General features: G+C 39.0%; 1 protein-coding gene across 6 annotated transcripts in view; it reads right to left on the reverse strand.

The window, feature by feature from the left end:
* The window catches only part of LOC139954402 (uncharacterized), a 130,299-nt gene that overhangs the window by 91,511 nt on the left and 19,261 nt on the right, over positions 1-19,527 (reverse strand). For 4 of the 6 annotated variants that reach the window (XM_071954181.1, XM_071954183.1, XM_071954180.1 and 1 more), the window contains one exon: positions 1,846-1,911. In XM_071954181.1, coding sequence (XP_071810282.1) covers positions 1,846-1,911 — 66 coding nt within the window. Of the gene's footprint in view, positions 1-1,845; positions 1,912-4,809; positions 4,829-4,991; positions 5,148-19,527 lie in introns of those variants that run through there. The other 2 variants (XM_071954187.1, XM_071954188.1) reach the window with 2 other exon arrangements.

Here is a 19,527-nt window from a genome sequence, read left to right on the forward strand (position 1 = left end):
TTTCAAAAACAAAGCATGTACATGTACAGGCCTGTATGGTACTTCTATTAAGCAGAGTGTGGGTTCTATTAAGCAGAGTGTGGGTTCGAGTCCCGGTTGTTACTCATAAGCGAGAAACCTGGCTATTATTACTGCGTCCTACAGGATGGGACGTTAAGATGTTGGTCCTGTGTGTTGTGTAATGCACGTACAGTGCATTTATCTTAAAGAGATCAGGTTCACCCAAGTGTTCCTGGTTTGATTGGCTACTTATTGAGCCATATCACCTTGTAAACCACCTAGCCAGTGCTATGTAACGGAATTTGTATCACAGCAGGAAAATACTAGTTTTTGCAAAAAGCCTCTATAATTAATGTTGTGTAGTACAATGTAAACGTGAAAGGAAAAGATCCACATTTCTACCTAAACATGGCCAACACGAACAAATAATTTGTATTTTTTTATCATTCAGTCATTATCTCCTGCAGAAGAAAACATCAGACAACAAGCCTCAACAAATGAAAGTTTGTCTTGCATTCATGCCTTTAAGTCAATAGGTCTAAACGCAGGTTACTGCACTTGCGTCCAGAGAATAAAACAAAACATCTGCGTACAAACATTTGGCTTGGACTACTCAACCCTAGAACGTCAAAACCAAAACGAAGAAGAAGACTCAAGAAAGGTGTGACTAAGAGTCATCGAGTGCAAACACAAGACGCTGCAGATTTCAGAGGGGAACTAAAGAGGAAGACTATAAGAAAACAATTTCTATGAACCCTGGGAATAGGAAATATTGAGTAATAAAAATTCATGTGGAACAGTTGGATGGAGATGAGTGGCAGGTGGAGTGAGACGGGAGAGGAGCGAAGATCCCTCTCTCTGTTTCTCTGAGTGTGATTGAAGGATTGAGGGAAGGCACCGAGGGGTGGTCAGTTTAATACCTTGGTGTGAAGTGAGGGGAATCAATTTGAATCTCATTCGGGGAATGAGCAGTTGTAATTTTAATCATTGGGCATGTCGATTTGGTATCTTTCCTTAGCCTTCCACTTCTAGAACCCCAGTTCAAATTACGCCTGGGCAATGTGGATTGGGTTTTCAGTCCCTACATGCACAATGTACCTGACTGTGTAAGTCTTTCCTGGAATATTTCTATATTGGATTTTCTCCCACATCTATAAAACTGAAAATTTCTTCCTTGTATTTTCTCCATTGGGTTCTTGGTTTGGACAGTGATAAGCTACTTCTCTGAGAGTCATTGTCATTGGCTTCATTGTCATTGGCTTCATAGCCAGAATAAATCAAATGAAAATCATTCAGACTATGCGATTGAACTCCTATCTTTTTCATTGAGGTGAAATTTTCACAGGTTGTTAAATACAGAGTTCTTCTTTCCTTTTCTCAGGGACAGTCTTTAAAAAAATTGTGTTTAAGTGGGATTGTCTCTTTTGGATCTACAAACCTCAATCCTTTAATGTGAAGACACTGACTTCACTGCCTTCTTCAAAAATATAATCATGAGTAGAAAGTCTAGAGTGATATTTGTGATCTAATAAGGGTCCAATCGTGTACAGCCCGGGTACAATGGGAGGTATTTGAGACGCTGGCGGCAGCAAGCAAACATGCTCAGTTTTGACGCGCACGTGCTCAGTAATGCGAGCGTACATGTACACTTGTACATGTAGGTCTAAACTAGCGCACTACTGAGGAGAACTGTAAAAAGGGACCATCCAAAAGTCTCCATTTCCTTTGGTCTCGCTGTTGTCACAGCTCATTAGATCGAATCCATCAACAAATAAAACTAGTTAAGATATCATCAAGTTATGATTTTATATAAGAGATGAAATAATAAGGAAAAGCAGTACTTACAGGTCCACATACCACTGTGTATTTCCACTGAGGTGGTGAGCCATGGTTGCAGGTGAGAGAGGCGATCTGTCAAATACAATCAATGCAAGAATTTTCATAAAGGTGAAAGGGGTACTTACATACATGTACACAAAAGAAAAAAGAAGCAGGAAATGTTTTTAATAATAACAACAAAGAAACTGCGAAAAAGAAACCAGAAACTACAATGTAAGAACGCGGATATCCTCCTTACTGAATCCATTTTAGGTGTGGGGTTTATGTAAAGGATAAATAACAAACACATTTGATCATCTATAAAGAGCAAATTGAGACAAGAAATTAGAATTCAAACCAAAAATTCTTTAACAATAAACACACAAATAACTTTTCAACACATTTTTCTAAAACTTTGGCCCTAAAGCTACTTAAAGGCACTGGACACCTTTGTAATTGTCTTCTCACGCATAAAATAACAAACCTTTGAAAGTTTGAACTCAATTGGTTGTCAAAGTTGCAAGAAAAGAATGGAAGAAAAAACACCCATGTCACATAAGTTGTGTGCTTTCAGATGCTTGAATTTGAATGCCTCAGCTGAGGTCTCAAATTCAATCCAAGTATTTTAGTGAGATATGAACTCTTTCTCAAAAACTATGTTACTCCAGATAGACCAATTTCTCACAATGTGTTATATCCTTCCTCTATGGTTATACTATCAGCAGCTCTCCATTGCTTGTTACCAAGTAGTTCTTTTATGGTAACAATTATTTTGAGTAATTGTCGAGTTTTTTTGAGTAACTGTCTGGTGCCTTTAAGTTTCACTTTTCTACAAAAACAAGTAAACAAGTAAACAAGTGCACATTTTTACCAACATCATGAATGTACATTTCCACAAATCAAACTCTAGACTGCATCTAATGCACAGATAGGCCTACTTATCTGCTTACATGTACACAAGTTTACAACTCATGGGAAGTTAACCTTGACATCAGGAAATACTTTCATAGCATTCCAAGGTGTATACTTTATTGTATGCAAAAAAAATCAACCACTCCTGTACAAAACATTACAAACATATGACCTTGGTTTTTACACCTGAACTCCATAATGGTTCACACCCTCTTAATGTGCAAGCCCAAACTGAAATCTTCAAACATGCATTTTCTAGACAACAGTTTCTCAAATTCTTTGGAAAAACCATTTCACACATGAACTAGCAAAATGCAATTTTCTATAATCGTGTAACGCTCTGTGTAAATGAATCCATGCATGCGTATAAATACATCGTCAACCGTCCGACATGAATGTATTCCCAACTGATGCAAGGACACAGCAGAAGGACACTACGGTTTCCTCCATGTGCTTCCCGAACAACAATAAAAACATCATTAGCATAAAGAAATACGCGCAGACAAAACTGCTGACTGAATGTCTGCAAAAGTTGTTTGAATCACGTAACCTTTATGTTAATGTGGCTGCTTTGATGACATTAGAAAGCAATTCCTGCACCGGTTCTAATCTATTGATCTATCTTCTTTGAACCAAACAAAAATGGACAAGTTCACTATTTGATTTGTATTTAATACATCTAAACAAAACGGTTGTTATTCCAAAGAATTTGCATCCCTGGACTTTTTCTGTCCTTGGCAAAAGGGTGGGTTGACTTGTAACATTACTACTTTTTAAAGTGACTAAGCGTCAAATACTCACTTAACTCATAAGTTTAAAATACAGCTACAATCATTCTGAAGAAATGTTAGTGGAAAGAGTCATTCTTTCTTAAGTTTTTTTGTAATGACTCACTTACATTTGTACAACACAAAAGTAAAGAGTTGTTGGAAAATGAAGACCAAACAGGGTTTGTTTGTTTGTTTTAAATTCTGCAGTGACTGTAGTTAGCACTGAGCAAGGCCCTTTAGTCTGTGGTGCAAGATGTTCTTACCATTCAAACCCACTACTTAACAGCGCTTTTACATGTATGTGGAGTACAAGTTATTCATACATGGAAAACATGACAGATGGATAAGGAGGGTAGAAGAGTGATGAACAACAACGTCTTGTACATACCAAGACATTTTTCGCGGTCGTGCCCAATCACTATTTTTTGTTTAAATTGGCCATTGGTTAATCATTGTGCCAATAACTGAAACAGTTACATGTATCGGTGAACAGCTGCTTTAAATGCACCCCTGATCATTGGAGAATATTGACATGATTGATACAACACTACCAGGTGTGGAAATGTGGAAAACTTAATTCTTGACATCATCACCATAAAGCTTTAGGGGAAGTTCACGATGTTTGTACAATGTTAAAGTCTGCAAAGAATGTTTAGCAAAGGTGTAGCTTTCTGGTTCAAAACAAAATACAAAGGCCTAATTGCCACCATTACAGGAGAATGATAAACCTACCGATTCGAAGGTCTACGGTTTGACACACGCACCAAGCATTTTCTTATAAATTCCTCAGTTGCCATGTCGTCATTCAACCCTAGCTCAGACACTTTTTAAACATTCCTTCGTAGCTGGCATTTTCCTGAAACACTCTACCTGTACACCCCTTCTTGTCACCTCCAGTTCAAAACTCCACTTAAATTTACAAGAATACATGTACTTGGATAAGATTTCATAAGCAATCAGTAGTATTACGTGGAAACCACTAAAATGCCAACCCGCATAATTATTGTCGGATACTGTCAATGTTAATTAGTAATACTGAAAGTTCCTGTGGTCAGAGACCAGAACATTCACCCACCAGTACCAGTAATTATAACTTCCTATCTGGTAATCACTAGTGATCATTAAAAGTAAAGCTAGTCTGAAACCAGACAGGTAGCTGCACAAAGTACACTGTACATCAGAAAACACAAACTGTGTGTGATCATTGAGACCTACTATGTACCTGTACACTAAATGTACCTTCAGCTCGAGGCTATACCGTCAACCATGTAGCCTAATATATTATAATTGTAAACCTATTGTACAATACCTGTTTACTGCCCACTGCCAGAATGTTGTGAACAGGCTGCATGCAGCCTTGTACGACAACAAAAAGCAGTGTAAACATTGGGGAGGAAGGAAAATAAACTTTCTTCCTCCATGGTTCGACACAATGCAATGTACATGTAGCTCCCTCTGCATGCTACTCTATGGTTTAACTCAAATACATACCTTCAGAATCAGATATTGCGATATAACTCATTCCTCACCCTTCGAACATTGCATATATTCCTAAGAAGAAGTGTACCAGCTTGTTCGGACCAGATGTAAACAAAGTTTTTACACAACCTTTTACCAGAGAAGCAGTATCCACCCACAACTGTCACAGCCCACTCATCAGTTTGTACACTGACTGTACAAATGACATCATATTCAAATAGTCAACTATTAACACTTATTGTCAACACAATGTTATCAGTAGGGAAACTGTGCTGGTCGTTGACAAACAAACTGAGATTAATAATAAGGGAACCAAGCAGTAAGTGAGTGAGCTTCAGTAAGCAATTATTAATCCCATAAAGGTATGTTTTTGGGGTCTTGTCTACGTGTACCAGCCTGTTCCATTATATGAATCTCTATATAAGGAAGGCTAAAGGTCAATGCCTTCAAAATCTACACACCCACTATGACCCTGCTAGGCCCTCTCTACACAAGTCCCTGGCTCACTGCACAGATGCAACACCATTGCGGAAAGCAAATCCACAATACTGGGTTTGCCAGGTTTGAAAATAAACATGCTAAGATCAAAGCGGGCCTGAATTTCAATGAATACATGTAGTTTTCCACTACCACTACTACCAGACTTTGTGTTGCAAAGTTTTGTGTTGAACAGTGAGGTACTTTTAGTCAATTGAAAAACACAAGACCACCGGACTTGTCCAGTCCTGAGTTTACTCACCCAAGGCTAAAATCACTGGCCTCGGGCCTGGTCCAGTATTTTCAAGAATTTTGAGACCTGATTCATAGCAATACATGAGTTTTAAAGCTGTTATCTGGACCATAAACTTAAAGGAGTGATGTGATCTTTTAAGTTCAATTGCACTCCTCTGCACGTTTAACATCCTACAGAAGTGCCAATAATAGAACTCCTTAAAATTTTAAAACGGACTTTAACAAAATTGTTATTATAGCAGTAGGCCCAAGTACTATCGATGTGGCATGCAATTGCAGTATTAACTTTTTTGACAACAATTTTAAACAAGGAAATCTGACAGGCAGTTTTTCTCCCTTCAATTTCCAATGATACAGCTGAGAAACACCAACCAGGAAATCAGCTGATAGTGATAAGCTGAAAATTTGCAAGCCTAACTAGCGTAGGGAAAATACTGTCCACAAAACTATTAAAAAAAACGACCACTCAGACACTAATAAATCCTTGCAGCAGAGAACAACACATCAAATAATGTGTTAAAAATTTGCAGTTTGTGATGAAGAGAAATTAAAGTCTTACTCGTTTTGCCTCCAGAGGGCAGCCTACTCAAAAGTTTATCAGACTACCTGCATGACTCAGTCACCACCGACGTTCGCATTACACACAAGCGCATCATCACAATTGAATGTCATCCCCTGAATACCAAGCCGGGTAAATAGCCCCCTCTGTTGACTAGACAAAGCCAGTGGGTATTATTACAAAGCCTCAGTCATAACAAAATAGGCCAAGTGGCAGTTGGCATGTTTGCCCTGCAGATTTCAAGGATAAAACCCTCGCCAAATATTGACCAATGTATTGAGCTTGACAGATTTCCCCGAACAAGTCGAACGATTGAATACAGAAATCTTGTATGGAAAATAAATACAGAGTTAATTGAATGTCCTCTTCTTACTACAAACCTTCCCCCTAGAAAAAAACCCAAGATCAACAACAACAACACCACACTAAAGCAATAACTAAACAACTATAAATAGTAAATTAAAAAATTAATAAAATCCAAAGAAAGTGTCAGAAAATTGACTAAAATTGCACTTTGTTTTGCCTACATACTGTCAGTTGTGATTAATGAAAATGCTATTTCTTTCTTTTTTTAAATGGAGTACTCACTCACTGACAAAACTAATTTTAAAAAAACTAATTAACTTGTCTTTTAACAAGTCATTCATCAGCAAAAAAGATTCCCCAAATGATATCAGAAAATTTGCTCGCCGGGCAGTTAATCTGTGCAAGTGTTTTTTGTTATGCTCTGTGAACTCTCACAGCCTTGTCAAGATTATAGTTTTAGCTCAGTAGAAGGATCTATCAGGTCACAAAATTAACAAACTTTTATTGTTGACAATCTTTGTACAAATAAGTTGATGAGAACTCATAAATTCATTTATGATAACTCATAAATACAGTGCTAACACACATCAGTGTATGGGTAAAAACAAAAAATTAATATTCTTTATCCCCGATGCAAACTTAACATCTATTATATCGTTGCGGTACCCGCTGCCAAAATATAGGATTCGAACTGCCTCTAGCTACCGGGCAACCTCGGATAGTCTAGTTGGTAAGACACTGCTCTAGAATTGCAAGGGTCGTGGGTTCGAATCCCACCCGAGTAACATGCCTGTGATATTTTTTCACAGGACTCGGGAAAGTACTGAGTACACAGTGCTAACACACATCGGTGTATGGGTAAAAACCAAAATTAATAACTCATAAATTGTTCAGCTAAATCTTGAGGGGGTCAACGGTAACATCTAGCACACAGGGTACATGTAGTTCTGGGAAATCTGGATGAGTATCAACTTGTGGGATAGTCACTAGTACATAACATGTATGTAGGGCCGTTGCTGACCAAAAGGTCTGATAAAAGGACACTAATATTAGAGGGTTATGTTTTAAAAAGGCGGCACATCTACCTTGGGAGGCATGTTAAAATGACTGGCCTGATACTTCAGAGGCAATGAAGGCGATTGCCTCCATGCCCCCTGGTCATTGCCTTCGTGCCTTGAAATGCTCCATTAGAAATTTACAATTTCCTCATAGGGAGCCCTTTACCAAGAAGAAACAAAGCATACAGGCCTGAAATATTGGCATTTGGAATAGCTACAGTGAAGGAGTGAGAAGGAGTGATGAGAAGTTGTGGCAAAGCATTGTGAGTAAAGGAAATGAAAGCAAGAATATGCTTAATTTTAGCTCTCGTTTAACTGTAAGAAAATACAAGAGCAGCATTCTTGATAGACTGCATACTCAGCACACATCGATTTTATTTCATTACCATCTTCCTTCAGCTACCCGAAACAGCTAATCATCATCGCTAGCCAGTGTCCCTAGCCTGTAACCCTTAAAGGAACAGACTCTATCCCTCACTTAACCTAAACATAATCCATGGGAAACTAACTGGGGGCTGTTTATCCAAGGGTATGGATTTGTAGCTAGAGTTTCATTTTGGAACAGTGGGTCGCTCCGAGGGGAAAAATTGGCACGTGCAACAGGACGGAGGGAGGGCGAGGAAGGTCCCCCAGTCACTCTGAAATCATCTCAAACCATTTCTTAGGGGCATGGGGAGGAAGATTAAGAATACCTCTGAGGAGGCGCTTAGTGTAACGTGGGGGTGATAATTCATCTTGAAGTTTCAGACAAGAGGTTGATCATTTGGAATGACTGTGACTGTCTATCGCCAGAATATCTCCAATGCTTTAACGGATTGTAGAGAAGTACAATACAATACAATACAATAATCGTTATTAGATCCCAAAAAGGGTAATTCAAATGCTCGCATTTCGAAGTCACCCAGATTCCAAAAATTAACTGCACTGTAGTAGAAAAACCGATACAATAGGTTTTTAAAACAAGTTCTATTGTTCTCGTAGATAATATCTCAGATATTTATGCAGCTATGGTGTTATCGAGAACCAAATTTAAACTGATACCTCACAATGCAATAAATGGCTCAAATCTCATAGAAAAGAATCCTGTTATTCATTTTGTAAGTTTGAAAACTGTGTACAAACATCCGTCCTCATTTGCAATCAAAATCTGTCAGCCTGGAGGTGTGTAAAAATGGTGTGGAGGTCACTCGTTTCCTTCCTCCATGCTCACCCAGCTAATCATGCAGCGTTCTCCCTTAAAATTAGTCCGCTGGCTAAATGCTACATGTAGTTAAAACACCTCAGGACCAGTCAATATTCACTATAATTGATAAGTGGTCTTGCTGGCTAGTTCGCTAAACATGCACTCATATTTTAATATGAAATATATGGACTTGGGGGGGGGGGGCAGTGAAATGGCAAGCTACATGTCATGTACAATGATCCTGCTAACAATTTCAACCAAATATTTGTAATATTATTTTACTCACTATGACATTAAATTCCATGTCAAAGGTCATGGAAAGATGACGAGACAAGCACTCAAACCTGTGAAATTAATAGTCACTACTGCAAGGGAACAATTTACTCCAAGACGTACATGTACCAGTGTACATTAATTAATTTTCTCTGCATCACTTCATCACATGACTCAGCAGTATGACTCCTCTACTTCATCCAAATAAACACAGGCTCCTAGTGTTAACTCTCTGATGCTCTGTGTTATCCATTTATTTCTTGTAAACCACATTGGTTAAAGGGACATTGGCTGCTGTATGTAGCATCAGTTTTTGCTCCCTCAATACTTTGTACAGGAGCAATGAAGCAGACAGCCTGCCAACATGCAAGGATGCAAGGACATACAATCAGCAAGCTACAACGTAGAGAAGTGAGCAGATAGGGTCAAGGGTTGCGCTGTCCAGTCCTCCACACAATTCCCCCCCCCCTTTCAAGGACTTTTGCTTAAGGCTGTGTCCGAATAAGCGGCTACAGCTATGTCTGGATTGCTACAGTGCATCATTATATATTGAAGTATAGAACATCCTTAGCAACACCATTAGCAACAGTCAAAGTCCATGAAGTCGCAGCCATAACTGCCAAATTGGATACCATCTCATATTTACACCTGCAGCAGCTGACCATGACCTCTGGCTTGTGAAAAAAGGCTCTCACATTTCAGTAGTGCATTCTATTTTAGATAGCCCTGACTTTGTTATTTGGGTTAAATATCGAGACACCCTGGACAAATACAAAAATGTACAAATGTGTGTTTTTGAACTCAGAAATCAGCCGTGTCAGTTCTGGGAAAAATTAGTCAATTGGCAGTCTAATACATTTACCTAATACATAATGTACAAGCCAGGCCTCAAAATAACCCTTGGCATGGCACCCACATTAATTGTTGTGGTGCCATGTGCTTTTGCTGTGGTGCCCTTTGCAAAGTTCTAAAACACAAACTTACATATCCTCAGACTCATAGAAGTACCCCTTACCAAATGGAAATTGCGGTACCCCTTCCAGCCAAGAGCGAAGTTCAAGGCCTTATAAGCAATACGGAATTCTCTTAAATTTACTGTGTACTGATTTACTGACGGCTGTTCGTGTAGTTTCCCTTTTAGAACCTAACAAGCGTGATCCTACACAGAGACACATACTGCCCCACTACCCCTTCACTTAAACATAGAGACTCTTGCAGATGTGTACTGTATAGCACGGATCTGTCAAGTCTCAACCGCAAAGTACTGTACCATGAAACCAGGGTTGTAACCCATGCGAATAAAAAGGCAGACGTTTGACGGGACAGATACTGCCGACGACGCGCAATCGGGCTGAAATGATCAGGGGGAGTATAGAGATAAAATGGACACAACATCTTAAACAGAAAGGATGCTAGTAAATCAAAAATCTAGGTTCGGTTTAGGAGCAGATCATGCATAAATTGGAGCCAATACAATGTGGTATCTCATAGAGTGATAAAGTAGTAAATAATGGAGAAGGGTCTGGGTTGACAAAAAGACAACAACTATCTGGCTTGACATTGAGTGCAGAAGTGCATTTCAGTAGACATCCTTATCCTTATCCTGTTAATACGTTCATACAAGATGTACATTGTACATGTACATGGGCACACAGTTGTCTTTATGGTGTAAACCGAGGACTTCTCTTTATTCTCCCATTGTTTTGACATTTATTTTTCAGACGTCCCCATTGGTTTTGTACACGAAATCGAATTGAGGACGTCCTCGGTATTATTTTTCCCGGATCCCCTTTTGTTAAAGTCCTAGGTTTGAATGCATAGACATGCCCAGTTTGGTAGTCTATGTAGAAATTATAATTAGATCAGTTAAAATTGAAAAGAACTTGTATTTATGGATTATATTAATATTTTTGTCAGCACTTTATTGTTTTATGTTTTTTGCATATTTTACGTGAACAATTACACTAGGCCTATAGACTGTATTGTTTGTAACATTTCACTGTGGTACTCTATAACATGATTGATTCGTGTAGCTTTGTTTTCATTTTAAAATTTAATTGCAGTGTTTAGTTAGGTTCACTTTATGATTTCACACCAATAAGACATGTGTGAAGGTCCACAACATCAATGGAACCATTACACACCACAAATGGGAGAAAGGGAAAACAAAACACAAAACGGAACTAGAAACGTTGACAAATGTTAGAGAAAAATGTGATTTGTGACTACATTAAGAGATGCATGTTTGGGCCCTTGCCATTTCTCGTTGTGATTTTTTCAAATCAATTTGTACATTAAAACTAATTACACTGTGCTGTTTTACAAAAAAAAATTCTGGGGTTCTTTGGGAAACAAATTATCTCTTTCTCAAAAACTATACTACATGTACTTCAGAGGGAGCTTCATGTATTTATCATAATGTTGTATACTAACAACAGCTCTCCATCATTACCAAGTAACTTTTTATGCCAACAATTATTTTGAGTAGTTACCAATAGTGTCCAGTGCCTTTAACATCGCCCTAAACAGCACTGGCCACTGAATAATAAAGTAGCCATACTGGAAAGCAATCTAAACCAGCCAGCAGTGTAAACCAATACATGCCTCCAATACAGGAAATTACTGCTCATGTAAAATAGCATTCTAGAAACAAATAATTTCCGGAATTAAGAGACATGTGCAGGCAGAAAGCGGGTTCTTGATCCAATTAATGTCTTACCAATCTGTAGGAAATTGAGTCTTCGGGGGCTGATGAATTGTTTAACAGAAATGGTATCACTCCAGGAAATTCATGCTTTTGTTTTTAAAACTCTGTTTTTATATTTTTACAAAGAAATTGTGTTCTTAGTTTATTCAGAATGCGACCATCAGTCAAAATTGTTTTGTAAAAATAAAAAAAAATACATTTTTAGAACTTATGGCTGCTTTTATCAGTAATCATGATACAATGTCCCGACATGTATTTGTAAAGCATGTGAAGCATTGGTTGTAAGTGCTGAACTTTACAATAGGGAGAGCCATAAACACTGGGCCCTGATGACAGTTTCACCCAAGTATTTCTCTAATTTTATGCACATTGTAAACAAAGGCCTTGGATTTCATCTTTAAGAGAGTAAGACCATTTTCAATTTGTGGAGGTCACATTCAGCAAAGTCTCAGGAGATAATGCGGCCAAGAGCCATCACCTATTTAGAGCTGATGGCCCAAAGCCTCTAGAATCTTCAGAAGCAGCACAACATAATTTATTAATCAGACTCAATTTATTTTCAATCAGAAATTTCAAATGGGCGTCAAAAACTCACAGCCACTCGAAACACCCAGAATGCAGATTCAGTCCAAGATTTATTTGAGATAAAAGAACCACCGACATGACTGAGCAAAAGGAATTTACTAAGTCCAGTAATAATTAAGCAGTCTTTTATTTGGCGCCGTACAAGTACAAATAGATCCGGGAGCATCTAACCGAGAGCTAAAGAAAATGCAAAGTAGGGAGAAAGCCATTTATTTACATAATTGCATCAAAGAAAGACTAATGCGCTTAAAAGATTAAAACTTCTAAATACCGTATCAAGTACATAATCACTGTGCACTGTGCAAGGCTCCTGTCAACATCTCAGTTTAATGGACATTTGATGGTAGTAAATCAGAAAGAAAAAAAATCATATCTAAAGAAAACGGAGTCTGAGCAATCACAAAAGATGCTCAACCCGCCATTGCAAACAAACTGACCCAACCGACCTAGTCTTTTTTCCAGTCACAATTTACTTGGGAGTAGATACGTTAACTGACAGCCTTGCCGACAGAGCTCAGTATCCTCTCTCGACTGCTTGAGTAGAGTCTTCACTCTCCCATCAAGATCACTGAACAGGACGATAAAACTGACACAGCAGGGTCGTTGACGACCCCCCCCCCCCCCCCCCCAACGATCCTCCTTACAGACACAGTTTGCTAGGCAACCAAATGACGCATGAAGACGAGCGATTAATTACTGAGAGTGTTTCAGAGGATTAGAGGTTAAAGACGTAATGATACGCAGTTGAGCGATTGTGGATACCATTAAAAACGCCTCGATCCGTGACCCCTGGGTCTCATTACAAAAAAAAATCAGGGAACCAGGGATGTGATAACATGAGACTGCATGCTTAAATTTTTAAAGGGCAAGGGCACCAAGGCATTTTCTCCTCGGAAAAGGACACCCAATGAGGAAATTGTTGATACTGGAGCATTTCAAGGGCACCAAGCAAGGGGCATGGAGGCAATCGCCTTATTTGCCTCCGTGAAGTATCCACCCAATAAGGAAATTGTTTCTACTGGACCATTTCAAGGGCACCAAGGCAATGACCAAGGGGCATGGAGGCAATCGCCTTATTTGACTCCTTGAAGTATCAGGCCTGTGCAGACATCTTGTTATCTACATGTTTATGGTCGATCTTCAAGGTGATGTAGAAATATTTTCTGATTGGTAAATCAGACTTTTTACAGTGGTAGACAATTTATACCGGGGGCGTAATATGTTCTTATTTTGGCAATGACCAGGGCAATGTACATTTTTGTAGGCAATGAACATCATAAGTCTTTTGGGGATATGGTGGACACTACATTGGTTTGTAGTTTGGTACAAATACCATAGAGTTATATATAAAAACTAGAGGGGCGCACGAGTGATCCTTCGTGCACAAACGCCACGGGACTGCAAGATGACAAGCGCGTCATTCTGCACGCGCGTTGAATATGAAATACACGTTTGAGGTTTTTTTTATTGAACGCTCACGGGATGCTGTTTGTTCAACTTACAAAATGGCCGCACAAACACACGCTGTGAGATGCCAGTTTTGTCAACTTAGAAAATGGCCGCCTGCACGCATGCCGGGGCGTGTATATAGGCCAGTGCGCCCCCTCTAGTTCTTACATATAACTCTATGACAAATACAGCAAATTTACTAAAACCTTATAGAGTTGTAGTATTCTGTCAACCAAAAACACTGAGTGCACGCTTGTAATTCCACATACTTTTGTTTTTCAAGACCCTACTTTATGGGACCTTTTTTTGCTCTCAAGTCAACACTTTGTAGCATTAAAACAGGGACACTAACTCCCATCATGACTATGATGATGTCAGGGTGTTGGATCAATAGGCGGGGTGCAACAAAAAACTAAACTTTGTGAAACTGCAACATTCCTAAGAGGGATTTAAAAGCATCCTGTTCTCATCTGATTCACTGTTAGTATTATCTATGGAGTAGTACTTGGTGATAACACAACAATAGCTTTTCATATCATTAAAAAATATCACACCACTCCAACAAATGCTTTGAACAATGACGATAAAGCGCGCCTTACGCATGCATTTCCTTATAAAGGATGAAAGAGGGCTGCATTTTATTGGGATAATGCTGCCCTGCTGGGTTTGAACTGCAACTTCCCCTTTCCTGGTAATTATTACCATTAAGCTCACAGGGGGTTGATCGAAACCAAACGTTGCCCCCCTGTTGTCTGTTAATACAAAAAGAATACATGTGTTGTAGTACGTGGTAGTTCATGGTGTGGCAAAGCCAATACCCAAAAGTGAAACCAGATTTTTATAAAACTTATGCAGTGGTAAGACCCGTACTTTGGTCAGTGTTTATGTTTACAGTAAACAAAAAGCTAATGCAGTTATTGGTATGAGGAAACAAACATTATATTCATATTTATTTAATATTATTATAGAAAAAAAATGGGAATGAGAGAGTCGAAGAAGAGTTTGAAGAATTTGAACATTCCTGAAAAATGGAGCATTGGCTTGGGCTCCCTCACCCCCCCCCCCCAAAGCGCCCCTTATTCTAGACAAACCTCCCAGATCATGATGTTACAATTCAGGAGGTTTACAGATTCAACTCTGTGCATCACCAGAGATAGAAAGAGTGTGGACACTTCAAATCCTTCCATTTATATTGGATTGAGGACTGCACTTATGAAAGCTTTACTGGGAATCAGCCAAACACTTTGGGGTGTCGAGTTACCATGGTGTTGGATTATGTTAGTGTGAAGAAGGGTCCAAGTAATAGGATCACTCCAGAGAGCATGTGTAATCAAAACATGACAAAAAGACTATTCCCTGTGACATTGGCATTGCTGTCCAGCAAGTTGGAGTCCAGCAATTTCATAGCACTACTTACAGTAACAGTGAGCAAATTTTAGTGTCAACTACATGAGATATGGCAGACAAATTTGTTCACACATTATCACGGCATGTTAAAGGATGAATACAGTAAGCTTGTGATTTGTAATATCAGCCACTTTGTTATTGAGATTTATACATTCTATGGCCTGCTGTCGACAAACCTCATTACATTTATTAGAATCGTAATGCTTGAGAATCAGTAAGGAGCTAGACAAAGGCATAATTAATTATAACATTCCCCCTCGCAATGATAATTACAATTTCATGTACCCAATGCATCCAATAAGAAGACACAGAAGAAGATGGTTGAACCGTCGAGCCATGTCAAATGAGGCATTATTTTGTCAGCGATTTTGATGCAACCACAAGCACTCCATGAATTGCAAACAGAAAACCTTTATCAGCATCAGGCCTGTACATTTTAGGACCAGAAAAGTCTAATATTCTTGTATTTTTCAATGAAAACTCTCATTTTTAAACATCCGCAAAGTTCTCTTAATTCTCACAGCACACAAATCTCACCAAATGTTCAGTTTCAATTACCTAAAACACAGATATTACAACAGCAGCTGAAACACAAACATACCCTTATTCCACAAGCAATCTGAAATACCATTTCATACCCTCTCCAAGGCCTGCAAAGCAAAGGTATTTTACACACGTACCGTGCGTCAAGTGCATTATGGATTGAAAGCCACCTAGAAGGGATCATGTGGAGGAGATTCTAAGTTCATTTTTGAGCCGTTCATCCCATTCACTGTCACGCCAACTGTACAGGTGACATTTGAGTAGTGCAAGCATTTCATCGCTGGCGCTGAATGACAATTTTATCCTAATTTCACGCTACTCAGTCAAAATAGCAGTCAAAATACCAAGAGCGAATGTATGTGTTGTTTTGAAGAGCCGCACATTGACAAGATTTTTTAAAAATGTGTATGTTCTTAGGATAGAGTGGATACAAATAATTTAGGGCATTGTCCGTTGTACAATTTAGCATGCATATACAGGCAAGATATTTGGGATTTGGAAAAGAGTAGAAACCTGTTAATGAGCATGGGTGGGTTTTTTTTTTTATGTTTTTTTATTTTTTAGGCAAGTCGCCAGACCCACAAGGCCTGAATGCTACTTCAAGATGAGAGCTACAATCTATCATCCATCAGAAGCCTGTGCTGGTAGAGCAGAAAGCACTACCTCCCAAAATCCCCAACTTTACAAAGCAATCACAATTAAGTAACTTGTCATGACCGGGACTCGAACCCACACACTGCTAATCAAACACTACAATTGAATCTGGTGTCCTTAACCGCTAGGCCAAGACACCCCAATAACTCTTTTCAGGCTTTAAACATTCAAATTTTGCAGGTGTATTTCCCCGAGGGGCAAAACAATTAGAATTCAGATTAAAGTAGGAAGAATATCATGCCTGACAATTTCAGTCAAGCTGTAAAATGGCAATTTGCACAGTCTGCGACATCATCCTAATTAGGAAACTGTACTTGAGTTGAGGATTTGGACAAGAGGCAATTTGTCCTGTGCAATCTGGGGACTTTCAACCCATGGGTCTGACTTCTTGGAAATGCTGTATTGTAAGCAGAACCCCCCCCCCCCCAAACAAATAAGACAAATTGACAGGGAAACAGTCAAAAAGGTGTCAGCTTTACCATTACTTGCAGGTAATCTTAGCAACACACTTGACCTGTGTACCTGTATGAGCATGGAGGTATGGTATATTAATGCCTAGGTGATGTAACTGCCATTGAAAGAGCCTCCCTCCTGCAGTCACAAGGCCACAAATTCAAGAAAATATCCACAAGCGCCTAGACCAGGTATTGATACCCACAGTTTTTCACTAGTCTGTGAGACATTTTCACAAGACCTCTCTACACTATTTCTTTCACTTTTTTTAGCTGACAAACTACATGTATTTGACCAGTGTCCAGTGGTCATGTTTGAATATGTTGAGCCCACCCCCCCCCCCCTTCCTCTCTGGTCAACCTAAAATGTTACACTGACTAGTGCATGTATAGTACGTGTTATTGCTAAACATACTGTACATGATATAGAGCAAGGTCCTTGATGCTACTATTGGTAATACTTGTGTTGGAATCGTATATTAAGGTGGACATCTAAATGTATGTAAACTAGTGCAATTTGTTTTAAGCAATCTTATGTGTAACCTTCGCTACACAAACACGCTGCAGCTTAACAGTGTCAACTTGTCAAGTCACTTAATGAGATAATCGATTGCTGTCGGGACCAACTAAAGTCGCTTCCAATTAGTAGTACACAATTTGATGTTGTGTGAACTGAAAATTTGTTTATTGATCCAACAGAATTCTCACTCAACAGCTGCCTCCATTTTACAACGTCATGTTTGACCATGTTGCAAGCTTGCATGGGTGCATCATGCATCTCATTAACGACTACTTTTAAATGTAGTGTGATGATGTTTTTATAACATTTGTTTGATCAGAGAACCCACAGTTACAGACAGTATGTCCATCTACATATAGGTACATGTAGAAGATGTGACATTCTGACAAGATCTCTGTTGTACATGAAATAGTTGCTGGGAATGTTAAGTGTGAACATTTCACAAGGTTTACCGCGGGTTAACAGAAAGTAACACAAATGTAACTTTACATAATTTTAAAAAGCTTGTATTAAAGTTTCCCCCTGAGAATTGTGCATCAATTACTAGAACAGTCTGAGGCATCCTGAGTTCATCTCACAGTCACAGTCAAGCTTTACACCATGCATGCCCTGCAACATAGACACGCACCCTGCGTGTGCAAAAACACAACTGTACCCACTGGTCCGGAAGGTGCGAAAGATGAAATTAATTTTCCAACTGGACCGGATGGTTAGGACATTATAAAGAGCCCCCCCCCCTCCCATTCACTCTCGTTGCCCCGAGGAGGGTGGGTTAGAACCAGGTTGATGTCATTACAGACAACTCTGAATCATATTATAAGATGGTATAACACATTAGGATTTTTCTCCTTGGTGTGATCATGGGGAGTGATAAGCCAGAGTCCTCCTGCGTGCCGAGTAACTAGAGTTGATGATGCACACACATTTGGTTGCCATTTGCGCTGGTGAATGATGAGCAAGACTTAAAGATATTTTGTACATATGTACATGTACATGTGTGCATTATGGATACATGTGTGATGCATGGCTCAAATAAAAGGCGGTTGTGGTCATTTTGCAACAGGGGGCATGCTTAGTTTACTATCGACCAGCTTCATGTACGTTATTTATTTATTTGGGTTCTGTCAGATGCCAAATGAAAGGCTTCAGGTCTGAAGTCTTTTAATGTTTGAGTGAGAAATTATCTCTTTGCTAAAAAACTAGGTTCGTTCAGAGGGAGCCGTTTCTCAGAATGTTTAATAGACGCAGCCATCTTGAATTTCTCCCATTGATATCAATGTTACCAAACCTAGGCTGGAAGAACAAAATAGTCTGGTTCCTAATTGCAAAATGATTATGGGGGATGGAGGCAGCATGATAAAGTACATGTGAAAAGGGAAACAAGACAGAAAACGACATCTAAAATATTTAAAACAAGAAAGCGACAAAAAAGCAAAATTGACGAGACAAAAACAAAGCAAACCATGTGAGACAAAAACAGCTGGGATAGTGAACTTGTGGGCAAATGGTTATTGTTATTATTGTTTATTATACCCTATGTACAAGAGACCTGCACTCAAATCGATTAACCTCTCTGCTCTTCTTCTTTTTAAACTACAACTATACATCATCAGAGGTCTTGTCTTTTGCAGTCACAGACTAACCTAAATAACAGCTGGAGAAGTGTCTACACTACAGTGTGTCTCAAGGCTTCGTCTTGAGGCCATTTACAAATTGTATGTAGTGGTAGTACATGTATGTACAATATACAGTGTACATGGAGCACTATATTCTCTGCTTTCCTTTCTAACCATACATGAAAGTTGAAGTTGTCCTTAAATGAGGATCCTTCTTGCTCTATAAAATCCGCTGTTCCACAAGGGTTAAAGGAACACGTTGCCTTGGACCGGTCGAGTTGGTCTTTGAAAAGCGCTTGTAACCATTTGTTATAAAATGCATATGGTAAGAAAGATGTTTTAAAAGTAGAATACAATGATCCACACACACTTGCCTCGAAATTGCGTGGTTTTCCTTTTACTTTACGGACTAACACGGTCGGCCATTTATTGGAGTCAAAAATCCGACTCCCATAAATGGCCGACCGTGTTTGTCAACGAGGTAAAGGAAAACCACCCAATTTC

The sequence above is a fragment of the Asterias amurensis genome, chromosome 2 (genome assembly GCF_032118995.1).
Source record: "Asterias amurensis chromosome 2, ASM3211899v1".
Classification (NCBI taxonomy): domain Eukaryota; kingdom Metazoa; phylum Echinodermata; class Asteroidea; order Forcipulatida; family Asteriidae; genus Asterias; species Asterias amurensis.